The sequence below is a fragment of the Panthera tigris genome, chromosome B1, assembly GCF_018350195.1.
Source record: "Panthera tigris isolate Pti1 chromosome B1, P.tigris_Pti1_mat1.1, whole genome shotgun sequence".
Lineage (NCBI taxonomy): Eukaryota > Metazoa > Chordata > Mammalia > Carnivora > Felidae > Panthera > Panthera tigris.
In genome coordinates this window covers 136,459,213-136,484,155 of record NC_056663.1, presented here as the reverse complement: position 1 = coordinate 136,484,155, position 24,943 = coordinate 136,459,213, and the positions used below count along the sequence as shown (strand labels likewise).

At 41.9% G+C, this 24,943-nt stretch overlaps 1 protein-coding gene and 1 non-coding gene across 2 annotated transcripts; both read right to left on the bottom strand.

The window, feature by feature from the left end:
* LOC102963150 (placenta-specific gene 8 protein) lies at positions 1-24,838 on the bottom strand. The gene is made up of 6 exons (XM_042984265.1): positions 24,664-24,838; positions 23,536-23,625; positions 8,520-8,648; positions 6,604-6,728; positions 1,901-2,022; positions 1-207 (listed from the first exon to the last, which is right to left on the bottom strand). Exons 3-5 carry the CDS (start codon positions 8,617-8,619, stop codon positions 1,918-1,920), a joined length of 330 nt encoding a protein of 109 aa, XP_042840199.1. The 5' UTR covers positions 8,620-8,648; positions 23,536-23,625; positions 24,664-24,838; the 3' UTR covers positions 1-207; positions 1,901-1,917.
* On the bottom strand, positions 14,151-14,283 carry LOC122238276. Its single transcript, XR_006217221.1, has one exon. It is a non-coding gene; the product is annotated as a small nucleolar RNA SNORA18 (small nucleolar RNA).
* Positions 24,839-24,943: the final 105 nt, after the last annotated feature.

Sequence of the window (24,943 nt, the reverse complement as noted above, 5' to 3'; positions counted from 1 at the left end):
TGGAGGATGTTCATTTTTTAATAGCAGTCATTTTAGAGAACAGCATGGGAAATATACTTCTTTTGCAATAAACTGGAAATTAAAAAGGTCTTGAAGTCATTGGAAGCCATATGATTAGTTGAATTAGTTTCTCAGATTTGGGGTGAGATAGCACAGCAGGTGCAGTGTGTCATTCCAGCATTTCTTTTACCACATTGTGAATATGACCTGTAGAAATCAGGAAAAAAAAAAAAAAAGGAAAGAAAAGAAAAGAGAGAATGAATGAACAAATCAGGACTTATCAGTTTCTTTCTTTATATTATCTTGTTCCAAAAATCTAAACTTCTGTTCCACCTCAACCCTACTGCCAAATTGTTACATATTTAAAATTTACATCAAATCATGGTCCCTGCTTCAGTACAATCTATTAGAAAGAATCACAATCACCAGTTAAGATTCACATGAATCTCCTAGGTGAGGGCCTCATTATGCTTCCTTGCTTGAAAGTTGCATTGAGTTATTCTTCCACAATATTTATTAAATGCCTACTGAGTGTCAGGCACTGTCGCTAGGTGGTTGAGGGAACCAATAGAATAATCTGTAGATTGCCAGAGTTAATTTCTGTTATCAAATGTCAATGAATCATCAACCATGCCAAGGCAAGAGTCTCCAAAGGGCAGAGAACACTAACCAATCTTTTTCATTGACCGGATGACTATACCAGTAAACTGTCACATCTTCCTTCCCTTAGGGCTACTTTGGCATCAGGTTCTGAGTCAAGTTATTAACACAGGCCTTTTAACAAACGTCAGTGCTTGGAAAGAGAGATAATAGTCAATTCTCAGCAGGTAGAGTAAAGGAGGAAGAGGGATGATAAGAAAACTCCCCATCTTGACTCTGCATCTCAGTCATTGAGGGTTGAAAGCAATTGGGAGACAAATGCTCAGATACTAAAATGGTATGAAAATGCAACATGAAATGAACTAAAAATGCTCATGGAGAGGACATTGTTTTGTGGAGCATGTGGCAAAATAACTAAAAAAGGACAGATTGGGCCAGTGACAACTTATTATGCACATGAATGTACCATCCTAATCAAACATTCTCAAAGGCCTCTTGGGAGATAGGATTTTATAGATAATAGCCATTTCCACGTGAAAACTAAACATTAATTGCAAATTCCACGGGGACTGGCAATAAGACATTGAAAGACAGGACAAGTAAACTATTACCTGCTTGCCTGAGAGAAACAGGAACTCAGAAGATTAAAAATGTGAGTAGGGGAGCTTAGGAAACCAGGTAAATGAGCAGCTACCCAATTTTGATAACATAGTCACGAAAAAGTCAGTAACTCTTCTTCATAGTGGGGGCTTTGGGAATTTGGCATAACTGGGTGAATTGTCCACACTTATAGAGACTAAAAACTAGCTTCCCATCACTTTGGAGGAAGGATTGTTATATTAACATTCTGATGTCATCAAGAACACAGAACTAGGCACATTACGCAGTCACGTTTAGTATAATACCTCAACTGGTTACTGTTGGTAACAGTAGAACTAGGAACCATACTTAGGGAAATGAAGGTCTGGTCGCATACATATCTCGACTACCTTAAGTCATGGTCTAGTTAAGATATACGTGGTTGATATGTGGCGTGCTCACTTGGCGCATCACACAGCCACCCCTCCTGTGGCAGACAACCTAAAAAATCCCAGAATTCGTTGTTATCCTATCAGATTTAGCCCTGTCAAACCATGGAAGCTGACTACCGACTGTTGGTGTGGCCTGGCAATTAAAAATCATTTGTCCCCCATTTTGTAAGGGATGTTTCATGTGTTTGTGAGAGAAGACCAAGGAAATAAAAGATGTTATTGAGAATTTGTTTTGTTACTCCTAAATCAAAGAATTCCCAACAACTTACCAAGTTGTAAGCCGTTTTTAGAAAGCATTCATTGCTTTTCTTTTCTCAATATCTCGCTTGAGTTGGCAAAGGGTGCAATGAGGGAAACATCCCAGCCATAGGAAATCACTGCAAATAGATCCCTGTGGAAAAACAAGCAGTGGGTCAACATATATCCCATAAATACATTCACACAATTCCTTGCATTTGTATAGTTTTTCAAAACTCTTTAAAAGGTACATTGGGGGCATCTGGGTGGCTCAGTCGGTTAAGTGTCTGACTCTTAATTTCAGCTCAGGTCATGATCTCATGGTTCTTGGGTTTGAGTCCCATGTTGGGCTCTGAGCTGAGCATGAAGACTGCTTGGGATTCTCTCTCTCTCTCTCTCTCTCTCTCTCTCTCTTTCTGACCCTCCCCTGCTTTTGCTCTCTCTCTCAAAATCAATAAAACAAACATTTAAAAAAGGTACATTGTATGTTACTGCTTTATCATGAGAATTCTGTGACATTATCCTTATTTTTCTGATGACCAAGTGAAGCTAAATGACTTGTTCAGATCACATAACAAATTGGTGGCAGCTCTTGGTCTTTCTTTTTTCAAGCCAGTGCCCTTGTGACACTATGTCAAATGATCTGCAGTTTACAACTATAGCCCGAGTCCTCTGTCATCTCTTCTAAAATGCTTCCCCTTAAAGCCGATTGTGAAATGCACAAATTTTCTGTAGCTTGCAAGTAGTGCCAGACCAGGCCCCACACTGCATCCCTCTGGCCAATTTCGTTGACCTCTCTCAAGTTCTGCAAAGGGGGGGTGTTAGGAGAAAAGGAGATACGCAAATTATCGGGAAAAGAAGAAAGTAATGAATATTGTTTGGCAAACCATGGTATGGACTATTTTGCAAGGATTTGGGGGCCTTCTCAATGGAAGGGTCCAGTTGGGTCCTCAATGACCTTCTGGGAGACATGCCCTTGAAAGGACGCCTATTCTGGTGCAGGAGACACTGGGTGAACAATTCCAACATTCACATGTTCTATGACCTTAAGCCTTTCTCATTTTCTCATATATATGGTTTCCATATCTATAAAGGGAGGTAACAATTCCTGTACCACAGGAGTTTGCAAGTAGTAAATGAGTAAATATACATCAGAATAATATCCCAGCAAGTAGTAGTACAATCAGTAGTTGTTTCTTTCTTTTCTTCCTCCTTCTCTCTTATGCCCTGGCCAAAGGGATGCTTTCTTGACTGTGTCCATGAAGCAGGGTGGGGGGTGGGGGGGGCAGATCAGAGAGGCTGCATTGTACCAGCCCCATAAAAGTTTGCATGGATATGAAAGAGAAACAAAGCAGAGAGCCTGAATGATACAAATCAGTCCAGGGAATTATTTTTAGGTCTGTTCTAAGGAGGAAATAGAGATACACTGTCTATAAATATATTGCTTCATTGTACATCGAGGAACCATACCTTATCCTAGAATCCTAGAACTAGGAATCATCTTGCACAACTTCCTCATGACAGATGAGAAAACTGACACCACCAAATGACTTAGCAGAGAGTCAAACAGTTTGCTATATGTTGAGTGTTTCCTAACCCCTTATCTCCAGGATCCAGCTAAGTTCCCCTTCCTATATTCCATGTTGAGGTTTTGGGTTGCTTTGAGAATCTTACCCTCACACCATATGCATAAGTACATATGAATGACACTTTGCATGCAATTCAGGAAGTTCAAGGTCAGGGCACAAAATTAAGAACCTCTGTGTGTTATGCTGCCTTAAGAATAGCATGAATGAGAGCAGCCTCACTTGCAGCTGCTGAGCAAGTCAGGCAGCTGAGCAAGCACGCAGGAGAAATGAGTCAGGCTCTGAACACACCTCTGCCCTGTGAAACAACTGAGTGATTCTCGAAGAAAAGAACAGAAGTAAAAGTAGTTGTTTACCAAGCACTTATTTAAAAAAAAAATTTTAATGTTTATTATTACTTAAAAAAAAATTTTTTTTTAACGTTTACTTATTTTTGAGACAGAGAGAGACAGAGCATGAACGGGGGAGGGTCAGACAGAGAGGGAGACACAGAATCTGAAACAGGCTCCAGGCTCTGAGCTGTCAGCACAGAGCCTGACGCGGGGCTCGAACTCACGGACCGTGAGATTGTGACCCGAGCCGAAGTCAGACGCTTAACCGACTGAGCCACTCAGGCGCCCCAATGCTTATTATTTTTGAGAGAGAGACAGAGACACAGAGCAAGCAGGGCAGAGGCAGAGAGAGGGAGACACAGAATCCAAAGCAGGCTCCAGGCTCTGAGCTCTCAGCACAGAGCCAAACGCGGGGCTCAAACTCACAGACCGCGAGATCATCTGTAGCCGGCCGCCCAAACTACTGAGCCACCCAGGCGCCCCTACTGAGCACTTATTAATTGCCAGATCCTGTGCTATGGATAGTATATACATTGTCCATACATTATTTCACATGACTCTTACTACACCACCAAGGGGAGATATCATCATGACCATTCAATCAGTGAGGGGGCTGAGGCGTAGGGGGATTAAGAACTTGCTCCCGTTTCTATGGGAGCAGTGATTGGGGCAGAGGCTAAGTTTTCAGGAAAAAAATCCATCATGTCACTTCTTTGTTTAAAACATTTCAATGGCTTCTCTGCTCACTCAGAGTAACAGCTAAAGTTCTTATAATGGTCTTCAAGGCCCTAGAAGTTCTAACTCTTGCTCTGATGTCATCTTTTTCTATGACATCCTACCCTCACCCCCTCACTCTCTCTATACCTACCTCCCTAGCCCCTTGCAGTTTCTGGAACATTCCAGATAAACTCTACTTTAAAAGTCTTTGGTGGTGCCCTTCCCTCTGCCTGGCTGAAGACCCCCAAGTGGGTCAACTTCTCATCCTTTTAGGTCTTTACTTTTGTACCAAGGCCTTCCCTGATAACCATACTTAAAATTAGAACTCCCTTTCTAAAAATGTGGATGAGTATTGAATTGTGTTGAATGCTTTTTTCGGCATCAGTTGAGATGATCATATGGCTTTTCTTTTTGAATCTATAAATAGAGTATTCTGATACTGAACCATCTTTGCATTCCTGGGATAAACCTTGTTTAGATGAAAATACATTTTATGATGCTGAAAATAAAATAAAATTAGAATGCTTCAACACTCTTTATTCCTCATCTTGGCTTTATTTTTTCTGTACCACTCATCAGCACCCTATAAAGTGTTTACTTAGTTACACTGTGGCCATCTTCTCCTATTAGAATGTAAGCTCTGCCATTGACAGCCATCATAGTAACAATTGATCCAGGTGAGAATCGTCAATGGCTATTATTCCTTGTGGGTGAAGGTTTGATGAGGAATAAAATATTTATATCTCTCACCAAGGTGCTTACACATTATAGAGGGGAAAAAGGCAACATTACCGTCGAGAATCCTAGCAGACGCTATATCTTAACTAAGTAATCAAATTAAACCACCATAATGGGATACACCGATGTCATGTGCCTCTTGACATGAAGCACAGCACATATTGGGTCAGTTCTGTGGAGGTTCTGCCAAAGTGTAAAACCTGTCTAACCATGAAGACAAATTTGACACACCAAATTGAGGGGTAGTCTACAAAATAACTGATCTGTACTTGGGAGGAAAAAAAGACAGGGAAAGAGTGAGAAACTATTCCCTATTGTAGGAATAACTAGGGTTGAATGACAGTTGAACAAATGTGTGATTCCAGATTGATTTTCTTCTCATCCAAAGAATGTTAATTGGGTTAATTGGTAAAGTTTAAATAAGATCCACATATTAGCTGATAGTGTTGTATCAATGTTAAATTCCTGATTTTGGTCATTATGTTATGGTTATATAAATGAACGTCCTTGCTATTAAGAAATGCATGCTGTAACAGAGGTAATAGGACATCAAGTTTGTAATTTCCTCTCAATGTTTATTTTGGAAAAAATAAAACAGAATGGACAGAGAGGTAGAGGAAAGAGTAAATAAAGCAAAGGTGGCAAGATTTTAGTATTTGGGGAATGTGGGTGAAGGGCATTCAGGAATTCTTTGTATTATTTCTTTTTTGTTGTTGTATTATTTCTGCAACTTTTAAGTCTGAAACTATGTGCAAATAAAGCTCTCAAAAACATAAGAAGAAAAAGGATGTAAGCTACACGCAGACAGGGCTTTTGATTTGCTTTGTTCACTGAGGTGTCTCTAGCTTCTGGAATCGGCATGTCCCATGTACGGGATAAATCCCTGTTGAATGAATGAATACGATAGGACTTAGCCAGGGTCCAGATGCTCAATAATCACTTTTGAATGAATGAACACTGGCTTAGAAGGCAGGCGTGCCAGCTGTGAAGGGATCCACTACACCCCCATTTCATCCCACGGCTTTCTAACTGTGGCTCAGCCTGCAGATTTGTAGGGTCCTATGTCTGACTCTGAGTAAAGCCAGGAGAGGCTAAGGGCCCTCCGTTCCTCACCTACTCACCTCCAGCAACTGTTTCAGGGACATACCTACTGGAACAATTTAAGATTGTGGTACTAATTTGTTCCATGGTGTCCGTGGCAGCACAGCCCCTGGTAATCACATGACACATTTAGGACAGGAGTGGAGAAAAGATCAGGGCCAAGCCATGAAGGCAAGGTGGGCAATCACACAGTTGTGGTCAGACTGAAGGGAACCCTCTGGTATCTGGGCTCACGCCTCACCGTGCACGCGGGTGACTTACCGGGATGCCATATCGCGTCCGATACAAGGTCCTCATGGCGACACTCGCTCCGCACAGACAGCATTCGTTCATGTCAGAGGCGATCTGACAGGAAAGGCATAGGGGAAAGAAGGTCCCACAGAGGCCTGGGTGCGGGGAGGAAGGGGGGGAAGCCACATAGAAGAGTTAGTGAAAGTCACCATGCTTTCAATGAAATCACACCTCTTTCAAAAAGATGTTGGCTCAGGAAATGACTTTAATGGGGACTCAGAGAAAACAATGTTGTCACCTGGCTCTCAGTGTCTTGCTTCTAGAGCCGGCTATCCAGGAACTGGGGATAATTTGTGAGTCATTATTACTGGGTCAGATTTAATTGCAAAAGCTCCTGCCTTGCCAGTCTGAGATTGTTCCCATTATCTTTCTTCCCTGCCCTTGTTACATTCGGGTCACGCTTGCAGAGGAAGTTTGTGGCGTCAGGATGTCTGAGAAGCCGTGGAAAAACCATGGGAGGGTGTTTAGGGGCAGAAAACACTGAGTAAAGAAATCATTACAAAGAGCAGAAATAGTTTCTAGGTGGTCATTCAGGCAAAAGGAGGGCACTGTCCTCATCATGTGGATGGAAGCAAGCAGGAATTAAGGGATATGTGTATTGGTAGTTTAAAAAGTTGAGCGCAGTTTCACTGTAAAGAGTCTCTGTAAGGCAGAGAAAGGGCTTAAGAAAATAGAAACAGGGGGACCTGGGTGGCTCAGTCGGTTAAGCGGCCGACTTCAGCTCAGGTCATGATCTCGCTCGTGAATTGGAGCCCCGTGTCGGGCTCTGTGCTGACTGCTCAGAGCCTGGAGACTGTTTCAGATTCTGTGTCTCCCTCTCTCTCTGACCCTCCCCTGTTCATGCTCTGTCTCTCTCTGTCTCAAAAATAAATAAATGTTTAAAAAAATTAAAAAAAAAAAAAGAAAATAGAAACAAACAGGAAACTGTTCTCAAATATGCTTTGAGTAAAAATGTGTTTTGAAAAGTTCTGGGATGGAGTTCTGGTATGATAAGAGAGTCTGTGGTTTCTTGATTGATTGTTTTTAAGCAAAAGGCTATCTCCAAAGAACCTGGTGGAACTTCCATCACATACAAAAAAGGAGGCTATTTTTCACACACAATGGAAAGATGAGCCCCACAGAGGATGTCTGCAACCCATACGACATGAGACTCTGAAATAAGAAAAGGTTTCTCACATAAACAGTGTGTTTTGTTGTAGAAAAGAATTAGATTTCAGTAAAGCTAAAAACCCGCAAGGCTTCCTGAAATGGAACAATGACAAGAGTCGCAAGAACATCACTGAAAGCTGGGAAACACAGGACGGCATTGTAGGTAAAAGGAGAAGTAAATAGAAGACAAACCAGACCGATATGTCAAGAACATGGTGATACTAAGAGGTGGAAAATTGCAAAAGGTGATCGATCTAAGCAAGGATCACAAACTCAAGGTCGCACAGCTAAAATGAGTGAAATAGATTGAGACAAAAAACACAGAATAGACAATGGTGGACATAAATACATATGGCAAACTAGAATGAGAATCTCCTTCAGTGGGATTAGCTCATGCTAAGCAGCAGCAGACCCCCACCATGTGTGCTGAAGGCTCATCTCTCCATATTTTCCGATTTCCAAGAGAAGCTGGAAATCTACATTGGGAGGCCAGATTTTTATGTGAAATCTGATTTTATATGTTTCCTAGTATTTTTAAAGTAATGCATGAAGAGAGGTCATTGTGTACAGGACAAACAAAACATATCTGGTGGCTAAATCCACCCACGGGCTTGCAGCTTGTGACTTCTGAGTTGACCATAAAGCAGGAGCTCAATGGCAGGATGAGTAGATGAGTTTTATTAGGTCAGGAACCTGTATTATGGGAGCCGAGGAGGAACAATAACACATGTACTTACAAATCCCCAGGTCATCACAGCAGTCAAATACGCCAGATTGCCAGTCACTATGCATCACACCCCCGGTCCCATATCCTGGCTGTGAAACAACGGGATTCATTTTTAAGGCTAAGTTCCGAAGGGCACTGCCTGTGAAAACAAACCCAAAAAAGTATCAAACGCCTGCCTGTATTGGTTGGATATCACGCAGATTCCAGTTGAGAAGACATTTCATCACATTTCTCTTAATTAGGGGTGGCCACACTCAACTGACTTAACAAGACATTTCCAGATATTGTCGATACTAGGCAATTAGAAACATCAAGGAGATGGGGTGAGGGCTCCTTTCACAGGTTTTCTGGGGAGGTTTATAGCCCCTTTCTCTGATTTTTTTCTCTTTTTATTGGCAAGAGGATTTTTTTCTTCTTTTTTCAAGACAACCATCCTGAACAATATCTATTTTGCGTATGAGGTGTTTTATTTAATAGTAATTCTAATAACTTTTACAAATCTATTGCACAGAGGGGCGCCTGGGTGGTTCAGTCGGTTAAGCGTCCGACTTCGGCTCAGGTCATGATCTCACAGTTTGTGGGTTTAAGCCCCGTTTCAGGCTCTATGCTGACAGCTCAGAACCTGGAGCCTGCTTCGGATTCTATGTCTCCCTCTCTGTGTGCCCCACACCCCATACTCTGTCTCTGTCTCTGTCTCTCTCTCTCTCTCAAAAATAAATAAAAAAACATAAAAAGAATCCAAAGCTATTGCACAGACATTATCTCAGTTTCTCCTTAAGAGAACTTTGTGAGATAGAGTTCTTTACTTCTCCAAAAAATTGCCATCACACAGATGCTTCTAGCTAATGTCAGCCTTCATTGCATAATTACTAGTGGTGTCCTGATAGCTAACAGATGTCTTGGGTTACTTAAAAAAAAAACGATTAATTTTTTAAATGTTTATTTATTCTTGAGAGAGAGAGAGAGAGAGAGAATGAATGCGGGAGGGGCAGAGAGAGAGAGGGGAGACACAGTATCTGAAGCAGGCTCCAGGCTCTGAGCTGTCAGCACACAGCCTGACGTGGGGCTCAAACCCATGAACTGTGAGATCATGACCTGAGCCAAAGTCGGTCGCTATCTCAACTGAGCTACCCAGGCACCCCCAAAAATGATTATTTTTTTGTGTGTGAAATCGTCGTCCAGAATCTGAAAAAAAAAGGGTGAGGGGGGTGGTGCTTCAAGCTTCCACAGAAAAATGCAATAGTTGAAAAACCACTAAGGAATAGTGTCCCTTGAACAAAGTGGTACCTATACTTTTCAGATTTCATCAAGTGATCAAGTGAAGTCTCCTGAGCTTTAACCAGTCAGAACTCCCAAGGGAGGGAATGTGTTTGGTTTCACAACGACTAATGTTAAAGCTTTCTTCTTTACTACTTCATATCTAACCATATGCAGTGCTCTGTAGCCTTGGCCCCTGTTCACCTGCAACGTTTCCCTTAACCAGGTGCAAGGCCCCGTTATCTGTCCACCTGTTCCTCCATGTTGTCAGGGAAGGCCCCAGTCAAAGATGCTCCCACTTGCAGGGCACCTGGGTCGCTCAGTTGGTTAAGCGTCCGACTTCGGCTCGGGTCATGATTTCACAGCTTGTGAGTTCGAGCCCCACATCAGGCTTTGTGCTGACAGCTCAGAGCCTGGAGCCTGCTTCAGATTCTGTGTCTCCCTCTCTCTCTCTCAAAAATAAACATTAAAAAAAAAAAGATGCTCCCACCATGCATCTCAGTCCTGGCTGTGCACTAGGTTCATCCTTAGTGCTTGGCTGCGAAACACATGTGCTTGATTCTGATTCACTAGCTGGGGTGGACCCTGGGTGAGTAACATTTTAAGAGGCAATTGTGAAGCAGACAGCAATGGAGATCTGATTTACAGGTCTCTCTCAGCCTTTGCCAGTCTTCTCAGCTCTTCCTCTGCCCTGCTCTTTTTCCTGATTGATTTTGTATATGCTGAAATCCATGGCTGTGATCAGTTGATTCCCCCAACAGGTGAGTCCTTATAAAAGGGGTGGAGGTTTTGACTCGGTGATCAGTCGGTTAAGCGTCCAACCTCGGCTCAGGTCATGATCTCTCAGTCAGTGTGTTCAAGCCCCGTGTCGGGCTCTGTGCTGACAGCTCAGAGCCTGGAACCCACTTTGGATTCTGTGCCTCCCTCTCTCTCTGCTCCTCCCCTGCTCGCTCTGTGTGTGTCTCTCTCTCAAACGTGAACATCAAAAAAAATTAAACAAAAGGTGGGGGTGGAGGTTTTATGGAATAATAAAAGCCAAGACACTTTGGACTGCCTTGGAAAGGTGCCTCTAATATTTATTATCGAGAACCTGCTTTATGACACAAAGGGAAAACCACCAGGTTGAGAAGGCTCTATATTTACTGTCAAATCACATTAGGAACTATGTTGAAACTGCAGGGCTAGATAGATATTTCATTGGGGTCCAAAGGTCTTTCTCCTCTCTGATTATGTAGGAGGATTATGATACCTTTCCTACCACCGTCTAATTAGAGCGGGCACACAGTGCGAGCTCAATCTATTATCCAAGAAATAATTACAGAATGTGAATAAATTGTGCAGGTAGTGGGCTGCTCAGTATGGAATGCTATAGATATACTTCTGGCCTCAAGGATGAATTATCCATTACCTTCAAAATATATACTGGAAAAATTATTACAGACAAAATGTATGCATAGCTGTGGCTGCTGCGTGTGTATGATTAAAGAAAGAAATATACTTGGGGCGCCTGGGTGGCTCAGTCGGTTAAGCGTCCGACTTCAGCTCAGGTCACGATCTCACGGTCCGTGAGTTCGAGCCCCGCGTCGGGCTCTGGGCTGATGATGGCCCAGAGCCTGGAGCCTGCTTCCGATTCTGTGTCTCCCTCTCTCTCTGACCCTCCCCCGTTCATGCTCTGCCTCTCTCTGTCTCAAAAATAAATAAACGTTAAAAAAATATTAAAAAAAGAAAGAAAGAAATATACCAATAAGTCTATATTCTTTTTTTTTTGAAAAATGTTTAATGTTTATTTTTGAGAGAGAGAAAGAGAGAGCGTGTGAGCTTGTGAGCAGGGGGAGGGGCAGAGAGAGAGGGAGACACAAAATCCGAAGCAGGCTCCAGGCTCTGAGCTGTCAGCACAGAGCCCAGCACGGGGTTTGAACCTACGAACCATGAGATCGTGACCTCTGAGCCGGAGTCAGATGCTTAACAGACTGAGCGACCCAGGTGCCCTAACATCTTTAAAATGGGTATAATACCACTTTTCTCATGGTTTGTTGTATTGCAGTCATCTCTAAGACTATGTCAATAGACTATGTCTATTAAGCACTGTGCTTCCTGTATGCCAGTGACCTGACATATGCTCCCCTGTGTCTATTTTAGACTAAACATTGCTAAGTAGCAAGGATAGTGCATGGGGTCACAGCTCCAGAAGGCTAATGACAGTGTGGTGATAAAGTAAACAATGGGGTAGGAATCTCAAGGCTTGGATTTTATTTTATTTATTTATTTTTTTAAGTTTATTTATTTATTTGGAGAGAGAGAGAGAGAGAGAGCGAGCTGGGGGTTGGGCAGAGAGAGAGGGAGAGAGAGAGAGAATCCCAAACAGGCTCCACACTGTCAGCACAGAGCCCGACATGGGGCTGAAACCCATGAACCTCGAGGTCAAGATCTGAGCCGAAATCAAGACTTGGACACTCAACTGACTGAGCCACCCAGGCACCCCTAAAGGCTTGGATTTTAGTCATTGCTGGTATTTGGCAGGCTCAAGTAAGATCAAGTTTGAAAACTGCAAACTACCATATACATGAGGGAGAATCTAAAGAGAGTCTCAGTGGCAAGAAAGCAGATGGAAAAAAACCTGAATGTGATATGTTGCCAATATAACAATGGCTGATGTTCGCAAGGAGCATTCTACTTTCCAAAGTGTGTTCATGTTTGATCTCTAGTTAACCCTGATCTCTGTTTAATATTCCCAGCACACTGAAGCACTCAGGGAATAAAGGCTGGTAAGACGCTTTCTACTGCAGACATGAAAATGGAGGCAGAGAGGTTACATGCCAGAGCCAAGGAAAGTCAGGATCACTAGTCTAACCTCTTTAATTTATAGATGAGGAAATGAGGTTTGTCTCGAAGATGGAGTGTTGCCCTGCACCCTCTTCCCCGTCTTTCAGGGAAAAGACATGGGGACACCTCACAAGAAACATTATGGAAACCCAAAGATGGGAAGGTGGACCAGACAGCAGGATCCAGTGGTTTCCATCATGGACACTGGCCAGACTCCAGCTCCACAGTCAGTAGCTAATGACCTTGGGGGAGTTACTTCCCTTCCATGTGCCTCATTGTCCTGAATCTGTGAAATGGGGATATGCACACTACATAGTAACAAAGCTGTCAGGTGCATTAAATAATATCTGAAAAGCTCTTAGAGTGGTGGCTGGCATGGGATAAATTCTTCCCGAGTAGTAGTTACACTAAAGAGAGTACTTGGTCCTGGAGGGAAACAAGTAGAATCCCCACCCCTCCTTTACACTCTCCTATATATTGTAAGACAAGGGCATTTCTTCTACGAGGCCACAGATGAAAGGGAAAGAAACAGAAAGTCACGTGTCTGCAGTAACAGAGTGGCAGGGCTGGGATTTAAATTCAGTTCTTGGGACTCTAAAGCTTTTATTATTATTTCCACAGACTCTACCAGTCTGGGATTATAATCTTGCCAGCCAAAGCAAACAAGACCTGCTCAGGAAGAAAAGGTAACTTCTACTGCCCATCACTAAAGGTGCTCCAAAGTCAGAATCATTATCTTCAAAATAGCCCTTTCATTTATTTTTTATTATTTTTTAGGTTTATTTGTTTATTTTGAGAGAGACAGAGACAGTGCGAGTGGGGAAGGGGCAGAGAGAGAATCCCAAGCAGGATCCACACTACCAGCGCAGAGCCCGATGCGGAGCTTGAACTCACGAAACCGTGAGTGAGATCATGACCTGAGCTAAAACCAAGAGTCGGACACTTAACCGACTGAGCCACCCAGGTGCCCCCAAAATTGTCTTTTAAAAATAACTTTTGGTCAGGGCACCTGGGTGGCTCATTTGGTTGGGCATCCGACTCTTGATTTCGGCATGGGTCATGATCTCATAGTTCATGGGTTTGAGCCTCGCATTAAGCTCTGTACTGACAGCTCAGAGCCTGCTTGGGATTCTCTCTCTCTCTCTCTCTCTCTCTCTCTCTCCCTCTCGGCCCCTCCCCTGCTCTCTCTCTCTCAAAATAAATAAACAAACAAACATTAAGAAACAAAAAAAAGAACTTTTGTTCAATCCACAGTTGTCACTGTCAGTCCAGAGTTCTTTCGGTTGGGCTTCTTTGACCTTTACGTGAATATGGACATGCTTCACAAATTCTCCACCTGTAATCTTTGGGATCCAGTTTCTTTACTTTAGGGACACGTTTAGGGTCAGAGTAGAGGGATCTGCCTGGTTCTCAATTTCAGACACTCTCTAAACATGAATGAGTTCGAGTCATATTCACCCCTACACTATCACACCCCAGAATTGTACAGATTGCTGGGATACGCCAATACCTAAGATTTAAACAAGTTGACTATTAGGTCTTTCACATAATTTTAGCAGAGAGATGTCTTGTAGTTCTTTCCCACAGATCTAACACATAGTTCCGTGAATAAGGAAACCACACATGGACTCCACGAGGTGTTTCCAACAATGTAGGTCTGCAGAGAAAAAAGCCCCATCAGGACAGACCTCAACTCTTTCAGTAAACATCTAATTGAAGTGCAATATACATGTAGTCAAGTACAGAGCTTATAAGCATGATTGATGAATTTAACAGTGAACAGTCCTTGTAACCACAGCCTGGTTCAAGAAGAAGGACATTACCAGCACCACAGAAGCCCTCCTGAACTCTCTTAGGAACTCATACCCCTCTGCCCAACTTCTACTTTGTCTTTAAACACGAGAGCCTCGTTTTGCCTGCTTTTGAGACTTACATATATTTAATTATATGCACTATTTATTCTTCTGTGTCTGGCTTCTTTTGCTCCAATTTAAGATTGTGAGATTCAACCATGTTGTGTATAGCAATAATTCACTTATTCTCATTGTCATATAATAAATCATCCTATAGATATACATGACTTATTTATCCACGCTACCATTGTATTGTTTCTAGTTTGGACTATTAGAAATGGGATAGCAGTGCTATGAACATTCTTGTACCCATCTTTAGGTGGACCAGGTATGTATTTCAGTTGTGTCTACATCTAGGAGTAGAATTGCTGGGCCCTAGGGTTGGTAGAAAGTATCAAACAGTATTGTGAAGTAGTGGAATTTACACTCCCATCAGTAAAGGATGAGAGTTCTATTTGCCCCACGTCCTTGGAATACCTGTTGGTACCACCATCTTTCATTTTACCCATAGGTTGCTACAGAAGCTGGGAAGCAGAAGCCTAGGCCTAAGACTCAGAAAAGCAGAAATTAGGGTTAAACGATGGAACAGGGCTGCCGCATTTAGGAAAATTAATAAAGGAGATTCTGTTAAATTTGAATAAGACTCAAGCAGTATTTGAGACATACTTACACTAAAAAGTTTTTCATCCATTAGTTGAAATTCAAATTTAACCGGGCATTTTGCATTTATTTGGACAGTTGAGAGAATAATTTTGGAATTAGATAATTCCACGGTGGGGGTCAGTTCCTGCCTCCCAGTTTACAGGATTGGGATTGGTGTAAGGGAGGCCAGAACAAAGAGGCTTCCCTAAGGTTGTGCAGGAAGCTGTCTCCCACCCCCCACAGAGTGGGGGAGGCCAAAGGACACTAACGGTGGTCATGATTTATTACTTCTATCTAAATTCTTACAAGAGCATTTCCTCTGGGAATGCAGTTGTTTATTCATGGATAAGGGAAGGAAACGGAAATTTCTTGAGCAGTTTCTACTGCCAAATTTCATGTTAAGCAATGTTAGGTATGTGAGGGGATTCTAGTTTCATAATAATCTTTTCTCCTAATTTGAAACCAAATGCTTGGAGCAGTGCAGCCAGGTTCCCAGGTGGGTGAGCTAAAGCTGAAGTCCATGCTCTTCCATTCGACCAAGTCCTATCTTTAGGAAGGAGTCCAATTGATTGGCCCAGGGCCTGCATGGGCTCCATTTCTCTCCACCAGTCTCAGCTATGCTCTTGGGATCCGCCAAACTGCTGAATGTCACTTGACTTGAGTTTCCCTAGTCCCCTCATTCCCTCTGTTTCCATCCTGCCTTTCTCCTCTACCTCCTTCCAGCTCTCAGCTTTCTGCCAGATCATTCCATGGGTTGTATGCAACCCATTTCTGGAAAAGCAAAGTAAATTACCTCAATTGGGAAAGCCCCTGCTTTGAGTCACTTGGAGCTTCTCCAGCACCCAAACAGCCCCCAGCAGGCCTGTTTTTTAGTGCTGGGTCTCATCTGCATCTGGAACTAGTTGTCCCACTCCCCTGCGTCTCAAGCAGAATTATGCAGTCTCTGCATCACATGGGGACTCTGACTTTGCACCTGTTGTGTGTAGACCAGAAAATGCCATTCCAAAATATGCCTCTCTGGCATAAGAGTTATTTTTAGTTGATTATTTTGAGAGACAGCACACATAGGAGAAGCTCTGAAAACAAGGAAGTTACCCAGTAAGGGAAATTTACATTTATAAGGGGAAATCTCCATTTGTAAGTGTCCCCTTCTCATATCAGGAAGAGAGGGATGATTCTGTACCACAAGAAACTCTTATCAATGGAAAAAGTATGGACTCAAATCTTCATTACAAACCTTAACCTTGTTTACCTGCTCCCCTCCCCAAAATTGGCTTTCCCTACACTTTCTCTCCAGTGCCTTTAGCTGAAAGCTGGTGTGTAAGCCCAAATTCTAAGCCACCTCTGAGAGTTATTCATTTTCCTGCATATCTCCCGTGTACATGAGATATATGCATAATAAACTTCTGTTTTTTCTCTTCTTAATCCGTATTTTGTTTCAGGGGCCCCAGTTGAGAACTTGGAAGCATAGAGGATAAATTATTTTTCATCTCCTACAAAATCATTTCTGAAATTTTAGCCAAACTATGGAAACTCTCAGTTATAAGGAAATTTAAAAATGATTATGCATCATTGAAAGTATGACATTTCTGAATTTAAACTAAATAATATCTGGAAACAAAAAGCCTTTGGTCACTGTCTGGGGTGGTGGGGTGATGTGGGGAGGGCATTCTGCACAACTTAGTGAAGCCTCCATGGTAGGCCATAGGTGAGGATATATCCCTTCTGCATATTATAGACTCGGAGTGGGGAAAGGAGGTTTACCAGTATCTGACTTCTCGGTTTCCCTCCCTCCCCAGACACATTCAGATCCTGCTCCTCCAGGGAATCTTCCTCCCTGAGCTTCTCCAGCAACCAGAAACCACAACAGGCCTGCCGTTAGTCCTGGGTCTGAGTCTGCATCTGGAGTCAGTTATCTGGATCGCCTACAGAACCCTGCATTGTCTGTATCACAGTACGATCCTTGGATGATGTACCACCAATCGCATCATTTCTGAAATGTTAGCCCGAACAACGAAAACTCTGTTATATGTAAAAGTAAAAATGATTGTGTATAATTGAAGGTATGGCATTTCCTAATTTTAGCTAAATAATGTCTATTTTTAACATTTATTTATTTTGAGAGCGAGAGCGTGAGCAGGGGAGGGGCAGAGAGAGACGGAGAGAAAGAATCCCAAGCAGGCTCTGAACTATCAGTGCAGATCCCAACGTGGGGTTCCATCCCTTTGACCGTGAACTCATGACCTGAGCCAAAAACAAGAGTCAGACACCTAACTGAGCCACCCAGGTGCCCCTAAACTAAATAATTTTTATAACCAAAAAGCCACTCCAAAACACTTTCCCTTTTGTTAAAAATGGTGCTTATGCTTGGTAATCCTTTAAAAATGTTCTTTTTAATGTTTATTTTTGAGAGAGAGAGAGAGCACATGAGTGAGCACGAGTGGGGCAGGGGCAGAGACAGAGGGAGACACAGAATCTGAAGCAGGCTGTAGGCTCTGAGCTGTCAGCACAGAGTCCAACATGGGGCTTGAACGAATGAACCGTGAGATCATGACCTGAGCCAACGTCAGATGCTTAACTTACTGAGCCACCCAGGTGCCTCTCATGCTTGCTTGGTAATCCATAAATGAGGAGCCTCTCAGGAATATTTATTTATTTGATAGTGCTTGGGAATTTTCCTGACACCAGGAGAGTCCGTTATCCTCCTTTCATCAAGGAAGTAAAGGTTCTTACTAAAACCTTGAACTGGGGCAAAGGTCAGGGATAAAGAACAGTGATATATTGGAACCTCCCAGGTCTCTGTTGTCATTCTCCCACACTCCTTCTTCGGTGACCTAATTCATTCAGCTTCTTCTCTACTTTTATCTTAAAATTTGTTAATGTGCTCTCAGGCGTAAGTGGTTCTAGGGGAAGAATGCCTTTTCATTCCCAAACTGGTCACCTTCAGGAAATGATCCACCCTATTTTTCCAGTCCTTTGATTACCACTTCCTTCCCTTCTCAGGCCACTTTGCACACCACTCTTCAGGAATTCCCTCCACCCTGTTCCTGCTGTGAGACCCTGCCCCTTGTTTCCCTACTTACCCGTTAAGCTCTCATGTCAAATGCCACCTCCTCCATGAAGCCGTTCCTAATCCTCCAAGTTGGATTTGCCTGTCTTCCTACTCACCCTTGCTCAACTCTCTCATGATGTGGCACAGAGCCCACTGAACATAGGGGCCAGCACACTGGGCATGAGCCACACTATTGATACTTGGCTGCCTCTAAAAGCCAATAACAGTTCTTGACTTCCTTCTCCCCAGGGTCATCGGGGAAGCTCTCAGAAGCTATATCAGCTTCAGATATGAGACTCAGATATGTGCAAACTGAACACTTACATTTTTTATTTTGTTTTGTTTTGTTTTTTCATTTGCAGGTTTTCTGAGGGTGAAAGTGGATTCCAGTTATCTACATCCCCCAAAGACAGTGACTTGCACATAGCCTAGAAAATACTAAGTGTTGGGGTTCAGGATACACCACACTAAAATATGGCAAGTTGGCATGTTCACTGTATTAAGCCGAAGGAGTTGGAGAAAATGGCAGAGGCTGGAAGGTCATTTGACCTCTTGTTCTTGCCCTTCTTCCCTAAAAGTAGGAGATAAATCTATTATGGGCAAGGTACCTCCCCAGTACCAGGAACTGCTATTGACGTCTAGTGGAGAGAGGCCAAGGGTACCACTCCCCATTCTTTCTTCCTAATCCTCCATTTAATCCCCCTTTCCTGCCAACAATAAATTATTTGGCCCAATAGTGTCAAGGCCGAGAAACTCTTGATTAATACTCTCATCCTGTTCTTACAAAGATTTGAGCGTCTTACAAACTTACAAATATAACAAGATGTAACATGGAAAATGAAGAAATTGGGCACAGGGAAAGTAAAGTCTGAAGCAAATTTAGCACATGCTTTAAAATTTCTGTATATTGCTGGACATGGGCTACAAATAAAATTCTGAGTTTCCCATCAGGCAAAGCAAAGAGGGAACACAAACATTTAGGGAAGTGACCATGTCTATAAAATAAGAACAGATTGAGACCTAGAGAAATTTCTCATCAAGGTCCTCAAAAAGGAGATGATGTATGACATGAGGTGGTCAAAGCCTTTAACAGAATCTCTACAATAAATAGAACAGTGACTTTCATGAACTTATTTCCTAGTATAGGGTTAAAGCACAATTCTGGAGTAGAATCACTGAAAGCAATCTATGAGAAACTAAAATGATCCCAGCAAACTACTTATCCCCCTGATCATCTGGATGATTCAGGATTAAAAATCAAATTTTGTAGATTGTTCAGAGAAACACTGGATGTATATTCTCAGACAACCCTCCATGAGTATTTTAACCAGCTACGATATGGTAAGAATTGGGCAGCAATGGGGCTGAATTAAAAGTGTTTGGTGAGAACCAGAGTTCCGATTCCCCATGAAGGTTGCTTATCATGCATAGGAACAGGGATGCAGAAGGGAAGGCATTTAAGGCAAATGTATTGTCATCAAAATTAAATGAGGCAGTCAAGACACACACCTGAATAGAAGGCCACCCTAGTGTAGCACAGACTGAGTTAACAGCCATCCTAACTCAAAGTGCAGATAAGTTAAAAGCATATTTATGAGAAGCCTGTGTTTTCCTCAGACACCAGTTCTAGGCCTTCCCTGGGGGGAAGCTGAGAAGCGAAAAATGGCCAACAAAGTCTACATACAACTGACATTTGAATGACCCATTTAAAAGAAGCATATAGTGTTTTGTTAAGAGGTACATCTTTTGCATGTGCTGATGAATTGCATGTGACCATAGGAGTGATCAAAGTCCCAAAGTTGTGTACCATAGAACCGGGAAAATGCTTATGTCAGGTGTTAATGAAACCCACCCACTGTGACAATAAAAGAAGGCAGTAAAACACTCTTGGAGTACAATTTTAGGGAACCAATTTCCTGGTCAGTACTATGGAGATAAAAGAATTGCAACATGGAATCTTAGATAATGTAATGAGTTGACCTTTTAAAAATACCAACCACTTGGCTCCACTCTGATTCTGTGGACCCACTGCCTGGGCAAAGGGGTTAGTGGCCTTGGAACCGATATTTTTAATGTGTCCCAGGTGGCTCCAAGATGTGGTGAGGGTTGCAAATCGCTGTGTTAAAGAAAGTCCATCCGAAATGATGATTTGAGTATTGAAGTAGTGGCACTTAAGTCTTTTACACAAAAATAAAACACATATTTCCCCCCAATTTCAAATTTCTCCTACCACTTACATTTTTACTGCAAATACATATAATTATAAAAATGTAGCCAAAATAATATGCTCAGCGAAGATACTCTAACAATCACAAAAAAATCAAAAGAAAAAAATCTCTGGTAAATCTACCATACAAAGTTAACCTTACTGAAATTTGTGATGTAATGTCCGTGTATTGAGCCCAGCAAAAACCAATGCATGTACAGGACCATGTTTTAATGAAGATTCTTTTAAATTAAGCGATAAATCCATTTCTCCTACAGTATAGAGAAGGTTACTCCCCTTGCTGTTCATTAACACTTGGGGAGCAGGTGTTCACCTCTTGTAGAAATGGTACCCAATCATTGTGCTCCAGCTCAGGATTGTTATTCTCTGATTAGCTAAGACCCTTACTATGACTCTTGGATGGGTGTAAAAGAGCAGAGAGGGTTTTTCTTTCTAAGAAACAATTTAGTTGGAGTTTTTCCAGCTCATCCCACAATTTATTTCAATCTGCATAATTAAAGGTTGAAATACTATTAATTGAGGGGTGCCTGGGTGGCTCAGTCCGTTAAGTATCTGACTTCGGCTCAGGCCATGGTCTCATGGTTCATGAGTTCAAGCCCCACATGGAGCTCTGTACTGACAGTAATGCTTGGGATTCTCTCTCCCTCCCTCTCTTTCTGCTCCTCCATGACTGGCGCTTTCTCTCTCTCTCTCAAAATAAATAAATAAACTTGAAAAAAAAATAAAGAAATACAATTAACTGACTGAATCAATTTTTGAGTTAACTTTAAAGTCCTAATTCATATGCAAAGACCCTGATATCCCTCAACTTAAAACCAGATTTCTCACTTAGGTAATGGTCTGTTTCCTCAGACTGGTGCCTTGCCTTTATTCTGTTTCTCTCTTCAAGTCTCTCTGGAACTCTGTCTCCACGAGGAGCTCAGCAAAGAGGAATCCCAAAAGGAGAAGAGGGTATCACCAGCTCTTGGATTTGCAGAGGGCTTGGCTCCCCCATATCTGGTATAGCATATCTGGTGTCTGGTCACATCCACAGTATAGCAGCCTTGTAGATGTCTTAGACTTAATAGTTCGGCTAAAAGAACTAGAAGACTTATGAAGCATGCACTCGATTTTAAATCTTGCTGTGACTCATATTTGAATTGGAATTACCTGTCCTTTTTAATTATGTGGGCCTAAGGTCCCTTACCTGGTAAGTCAATACAGCTAGCTAACAGCTGCATCCACGTCAGTACAGAACATCTTGAACAGACTTTATTTTTAAAAAAATGTGTTTGGTAAACAGTCAAGTTTGTTAAATGATTTTAAATTTTATTTTATGGTGGGTGGGTGGAAGAATTTCTCCCTCCACAGCCCTATCCCCTATCCCCAATGCTAACTACTCATACTGGTGATGGAAATAAGGCTCAGATAGTGCTGGTCCTTAGCCACAAAATCAATAATCAAAACTTCCAGATTGTTGAATTTGGATGGTGTCAGTAACCTAAAACTTGAGCAGGACCCATCCAGTACTTTATAAGAAAACAACAAAACCATTGCAAATGCTTTCATTGGTATAAATAGGTCTCAAAATTTCAATGAGAATACAGTTGCTTGTGGCCATGGAACACTTAAATGATGACAAATTTAGTTCAGGGAAGAGGCAGCAGACTATACAAACACTTGATTATAATGTTTTTTTTTTTCAAAAGCCTCCAGATGTACTCTTCCAAAACATTGTCTATGTGCTAAAAGGGTCATCCATTAAATCCACATCTGTCTCCATTTTCACTACCCCCAAGTTAAACCCAAGAGAGCATCAATGCAATGTTAAGGGCAGATTTCTCAGTAAAATTGATGGCCACCCATGGAATGCCTGCTCAGTCCTCTGGGCTTCCTGTACATTTTGCTAACACATCAAGTGCTCCCAAGGTTGGTTACCTACCAGGAGGTAAATGAAGCACATCCTTAGGGCACCAATAAAGCTGGGCCAATAAAGTAAAATAAATGAGAGAAAATTTTAGAAAAATATTTAGCCTCCTTGCTCAAATAAATGTAATCCTTGAGGGAAATAATCATAATGATATTAGACTTCACCCTTATTTACGTATGAGAGGGTGTGGACAGGTAGCACATCATATATATTTCAGTGCATTTAAGACATTTAAAGATGTCTGTCTGGTCCTGGATATTTTTAAGGTAAGCTGTTCTCAGGTCCTTCTCCTCTTCTGGAGTCAGAGACATAACTCCACTCAACTTTTTATCCCACCACAGGGCCTGGAGCGGAGCAGACGCTCAATGGGTATTTTTTCTTTTTTAAAACATCTGAATGAAAAATGTATGAATATAGAAATTGTAAGTTTCATACACATAATTTTACAGTCTTTAGTCTAGACATCTAGATGTCAGAAATACCATTTATAACAAATGTGCTTTTCTTAGGGGCTGGATATAAGAGGAAGGGAAAAAAGTTTCTTTTTTCCTTTTCCTCTAAATCATGCCAGTGAGAAAAGCTAATCATTCCCTCGACAGGGAAAATACTGAGAGCTGCCTTGGTGTTACTGCTGATAATAACAATGCTACAAATCAGGAAAGGTAACAAGTGGCCAGATCCCAACAATTTCAAAAAAATTGGTTTTTTTTTCCCCCTAACAAAACAGAGACATTTAGAGTTAATTCTGACAGTAATGATAAACCTCAAAATGATGGAAAGCAGAATCGTGCCTCCTTACTAGCAAAACTAATTCCAACAGCAAATCCTGAAACCAATCATAAAACAAGAAACTTTCTAGAAGCAATTTAAAATATTATGTTTAAACACACGAGCCTTAATGGTAATATGATGATTTCTTCTTTAAGGGTAAAGAATATTTTTTTCCTCATACAAATGTATCTTCTAGTAGCACATTTTAAAGAAACAGTCATGATATACCTAAGCTCTTAAGAGTCACTACAGCCAAATTTAATTTAAAAGACAATTGCATATTGCAGACATATGCTTTTTAAAAAAAATTCGGTGAGACACATGATGAATACCTACCATTCAATTCTGCCCTGGCTTGTGTTAATTACATGGTAAGAATTTACTAGCTTTATAGTTTAACTTTTTTAATAATTTTTTTTCTTTTTAAAGAAGATGGTAAAGAGAAAAGTTACACAACTAAAACGTATTACTTTGTATCGCAATAATACTTACCACACTCTGATTAACTACAGAGGACAGCAGCCCGGGTCAAACTGGAGAAGCCTCAGGAACACGACTGCTTTGTTGGCTTCAGCCTTAGGGCTGGAGTCAGGGAGGGAGGGGTTAGGGGTGGGGAAAATTAGGAGGTGGGGACTGCAATCTTGTGGGAATTGTCTCTTTGCCTTGGGGGTCAATGTTCTTCTATTTAAGAAAATACACACTGCATTTAATTTCATTATATTATTTTCTGTGACATTTGCCTGACACCATGGTGAGATTTATTTATGATTAGACAACAACATGTTTTATGAAGATCCAAGGCTTGTTTATTTATTTAGGGTTTCTCTAATTTATTGACTCCCCAAGGCATTTAAGGGGCATGAAATGCATTTGAAGGTAAGCATTGGGCAGCTGGTCTGAGGTCTCAGAAATGCTGAAGAGATATGTAACCTTCCTTCTGGCTGGATTGTTGGGACTTACATTCTTAGCTAAGGAGCTGGATGAGAATATCTCTTGAAGGGTAGGGGGCAGAGCAGGGATGTGGTCAGTGGCAAGCTGATGCCACCTGTCTGGTGCCAGCGTGGAGCCTGGTTTCTCAAAAGCAAGACCAACGTCCATCTCACAACTTTATAGTGAATGAAGGATGCAGAGGGCCTGAGCAGAGAGGAGAGCAAGAGGAGGGATTTAACTAAAAATCCTAATAGGAAACAGCAGCTCTTTGGAATTGGGCGGGGGAAGGGAAGAGGGAATGATTCACTTAAGGAATCATTAGAGAGGCACATAAATACACAATACTGTATATAAAACCTCAATTGCTTCCAGGTTGCTGACTAAAAATGTGTTAGCTTAGCCAAGGTTAAAATGTCCTTAATTCCTATTGGTGTGACCCTAATGAGTTGTACTTTCTGTCATGGTGTTTGAACATAAAGCTTGAATGACTCACATCACTTACACTGTTTTCTGCTCCCCCAGGTTAGAGGTATGTACAGAGGGAGTTGTTCCTGGAGGCACAAGATAAGTGGGAAAGGGTTCATGAGTGCTCACTTATCTCCGAGGGACATTTGCCTAGACTATTAACATTTCACATGTACCGCTGGGTACACTATCGGTATAAAATGCTATCTTATTTCAGAACCTTACCGTGCGAGCAATAGTCACTGCACACAGAGGCCACTTGATAAAAAAGATAGGCGATGTCATGCCTGTCCTGGAAGAGCTCACAGCCGGGGAAGGTAGACACACTGCACAGACCGTATAGAAAATATCCTGGGCATTTTACAAAGCAAGAGGCCATCAAGTTCTAGGCCACTGACTGGCTCTTGGGCAGATCTCTTTAAAGAAAAAAAAAAAAGGTGGTGGTTTATTGAGGACCTGCTATGTGCCAAGCACAGAATTGTTTCATTTTGAGGAATGTATCAGT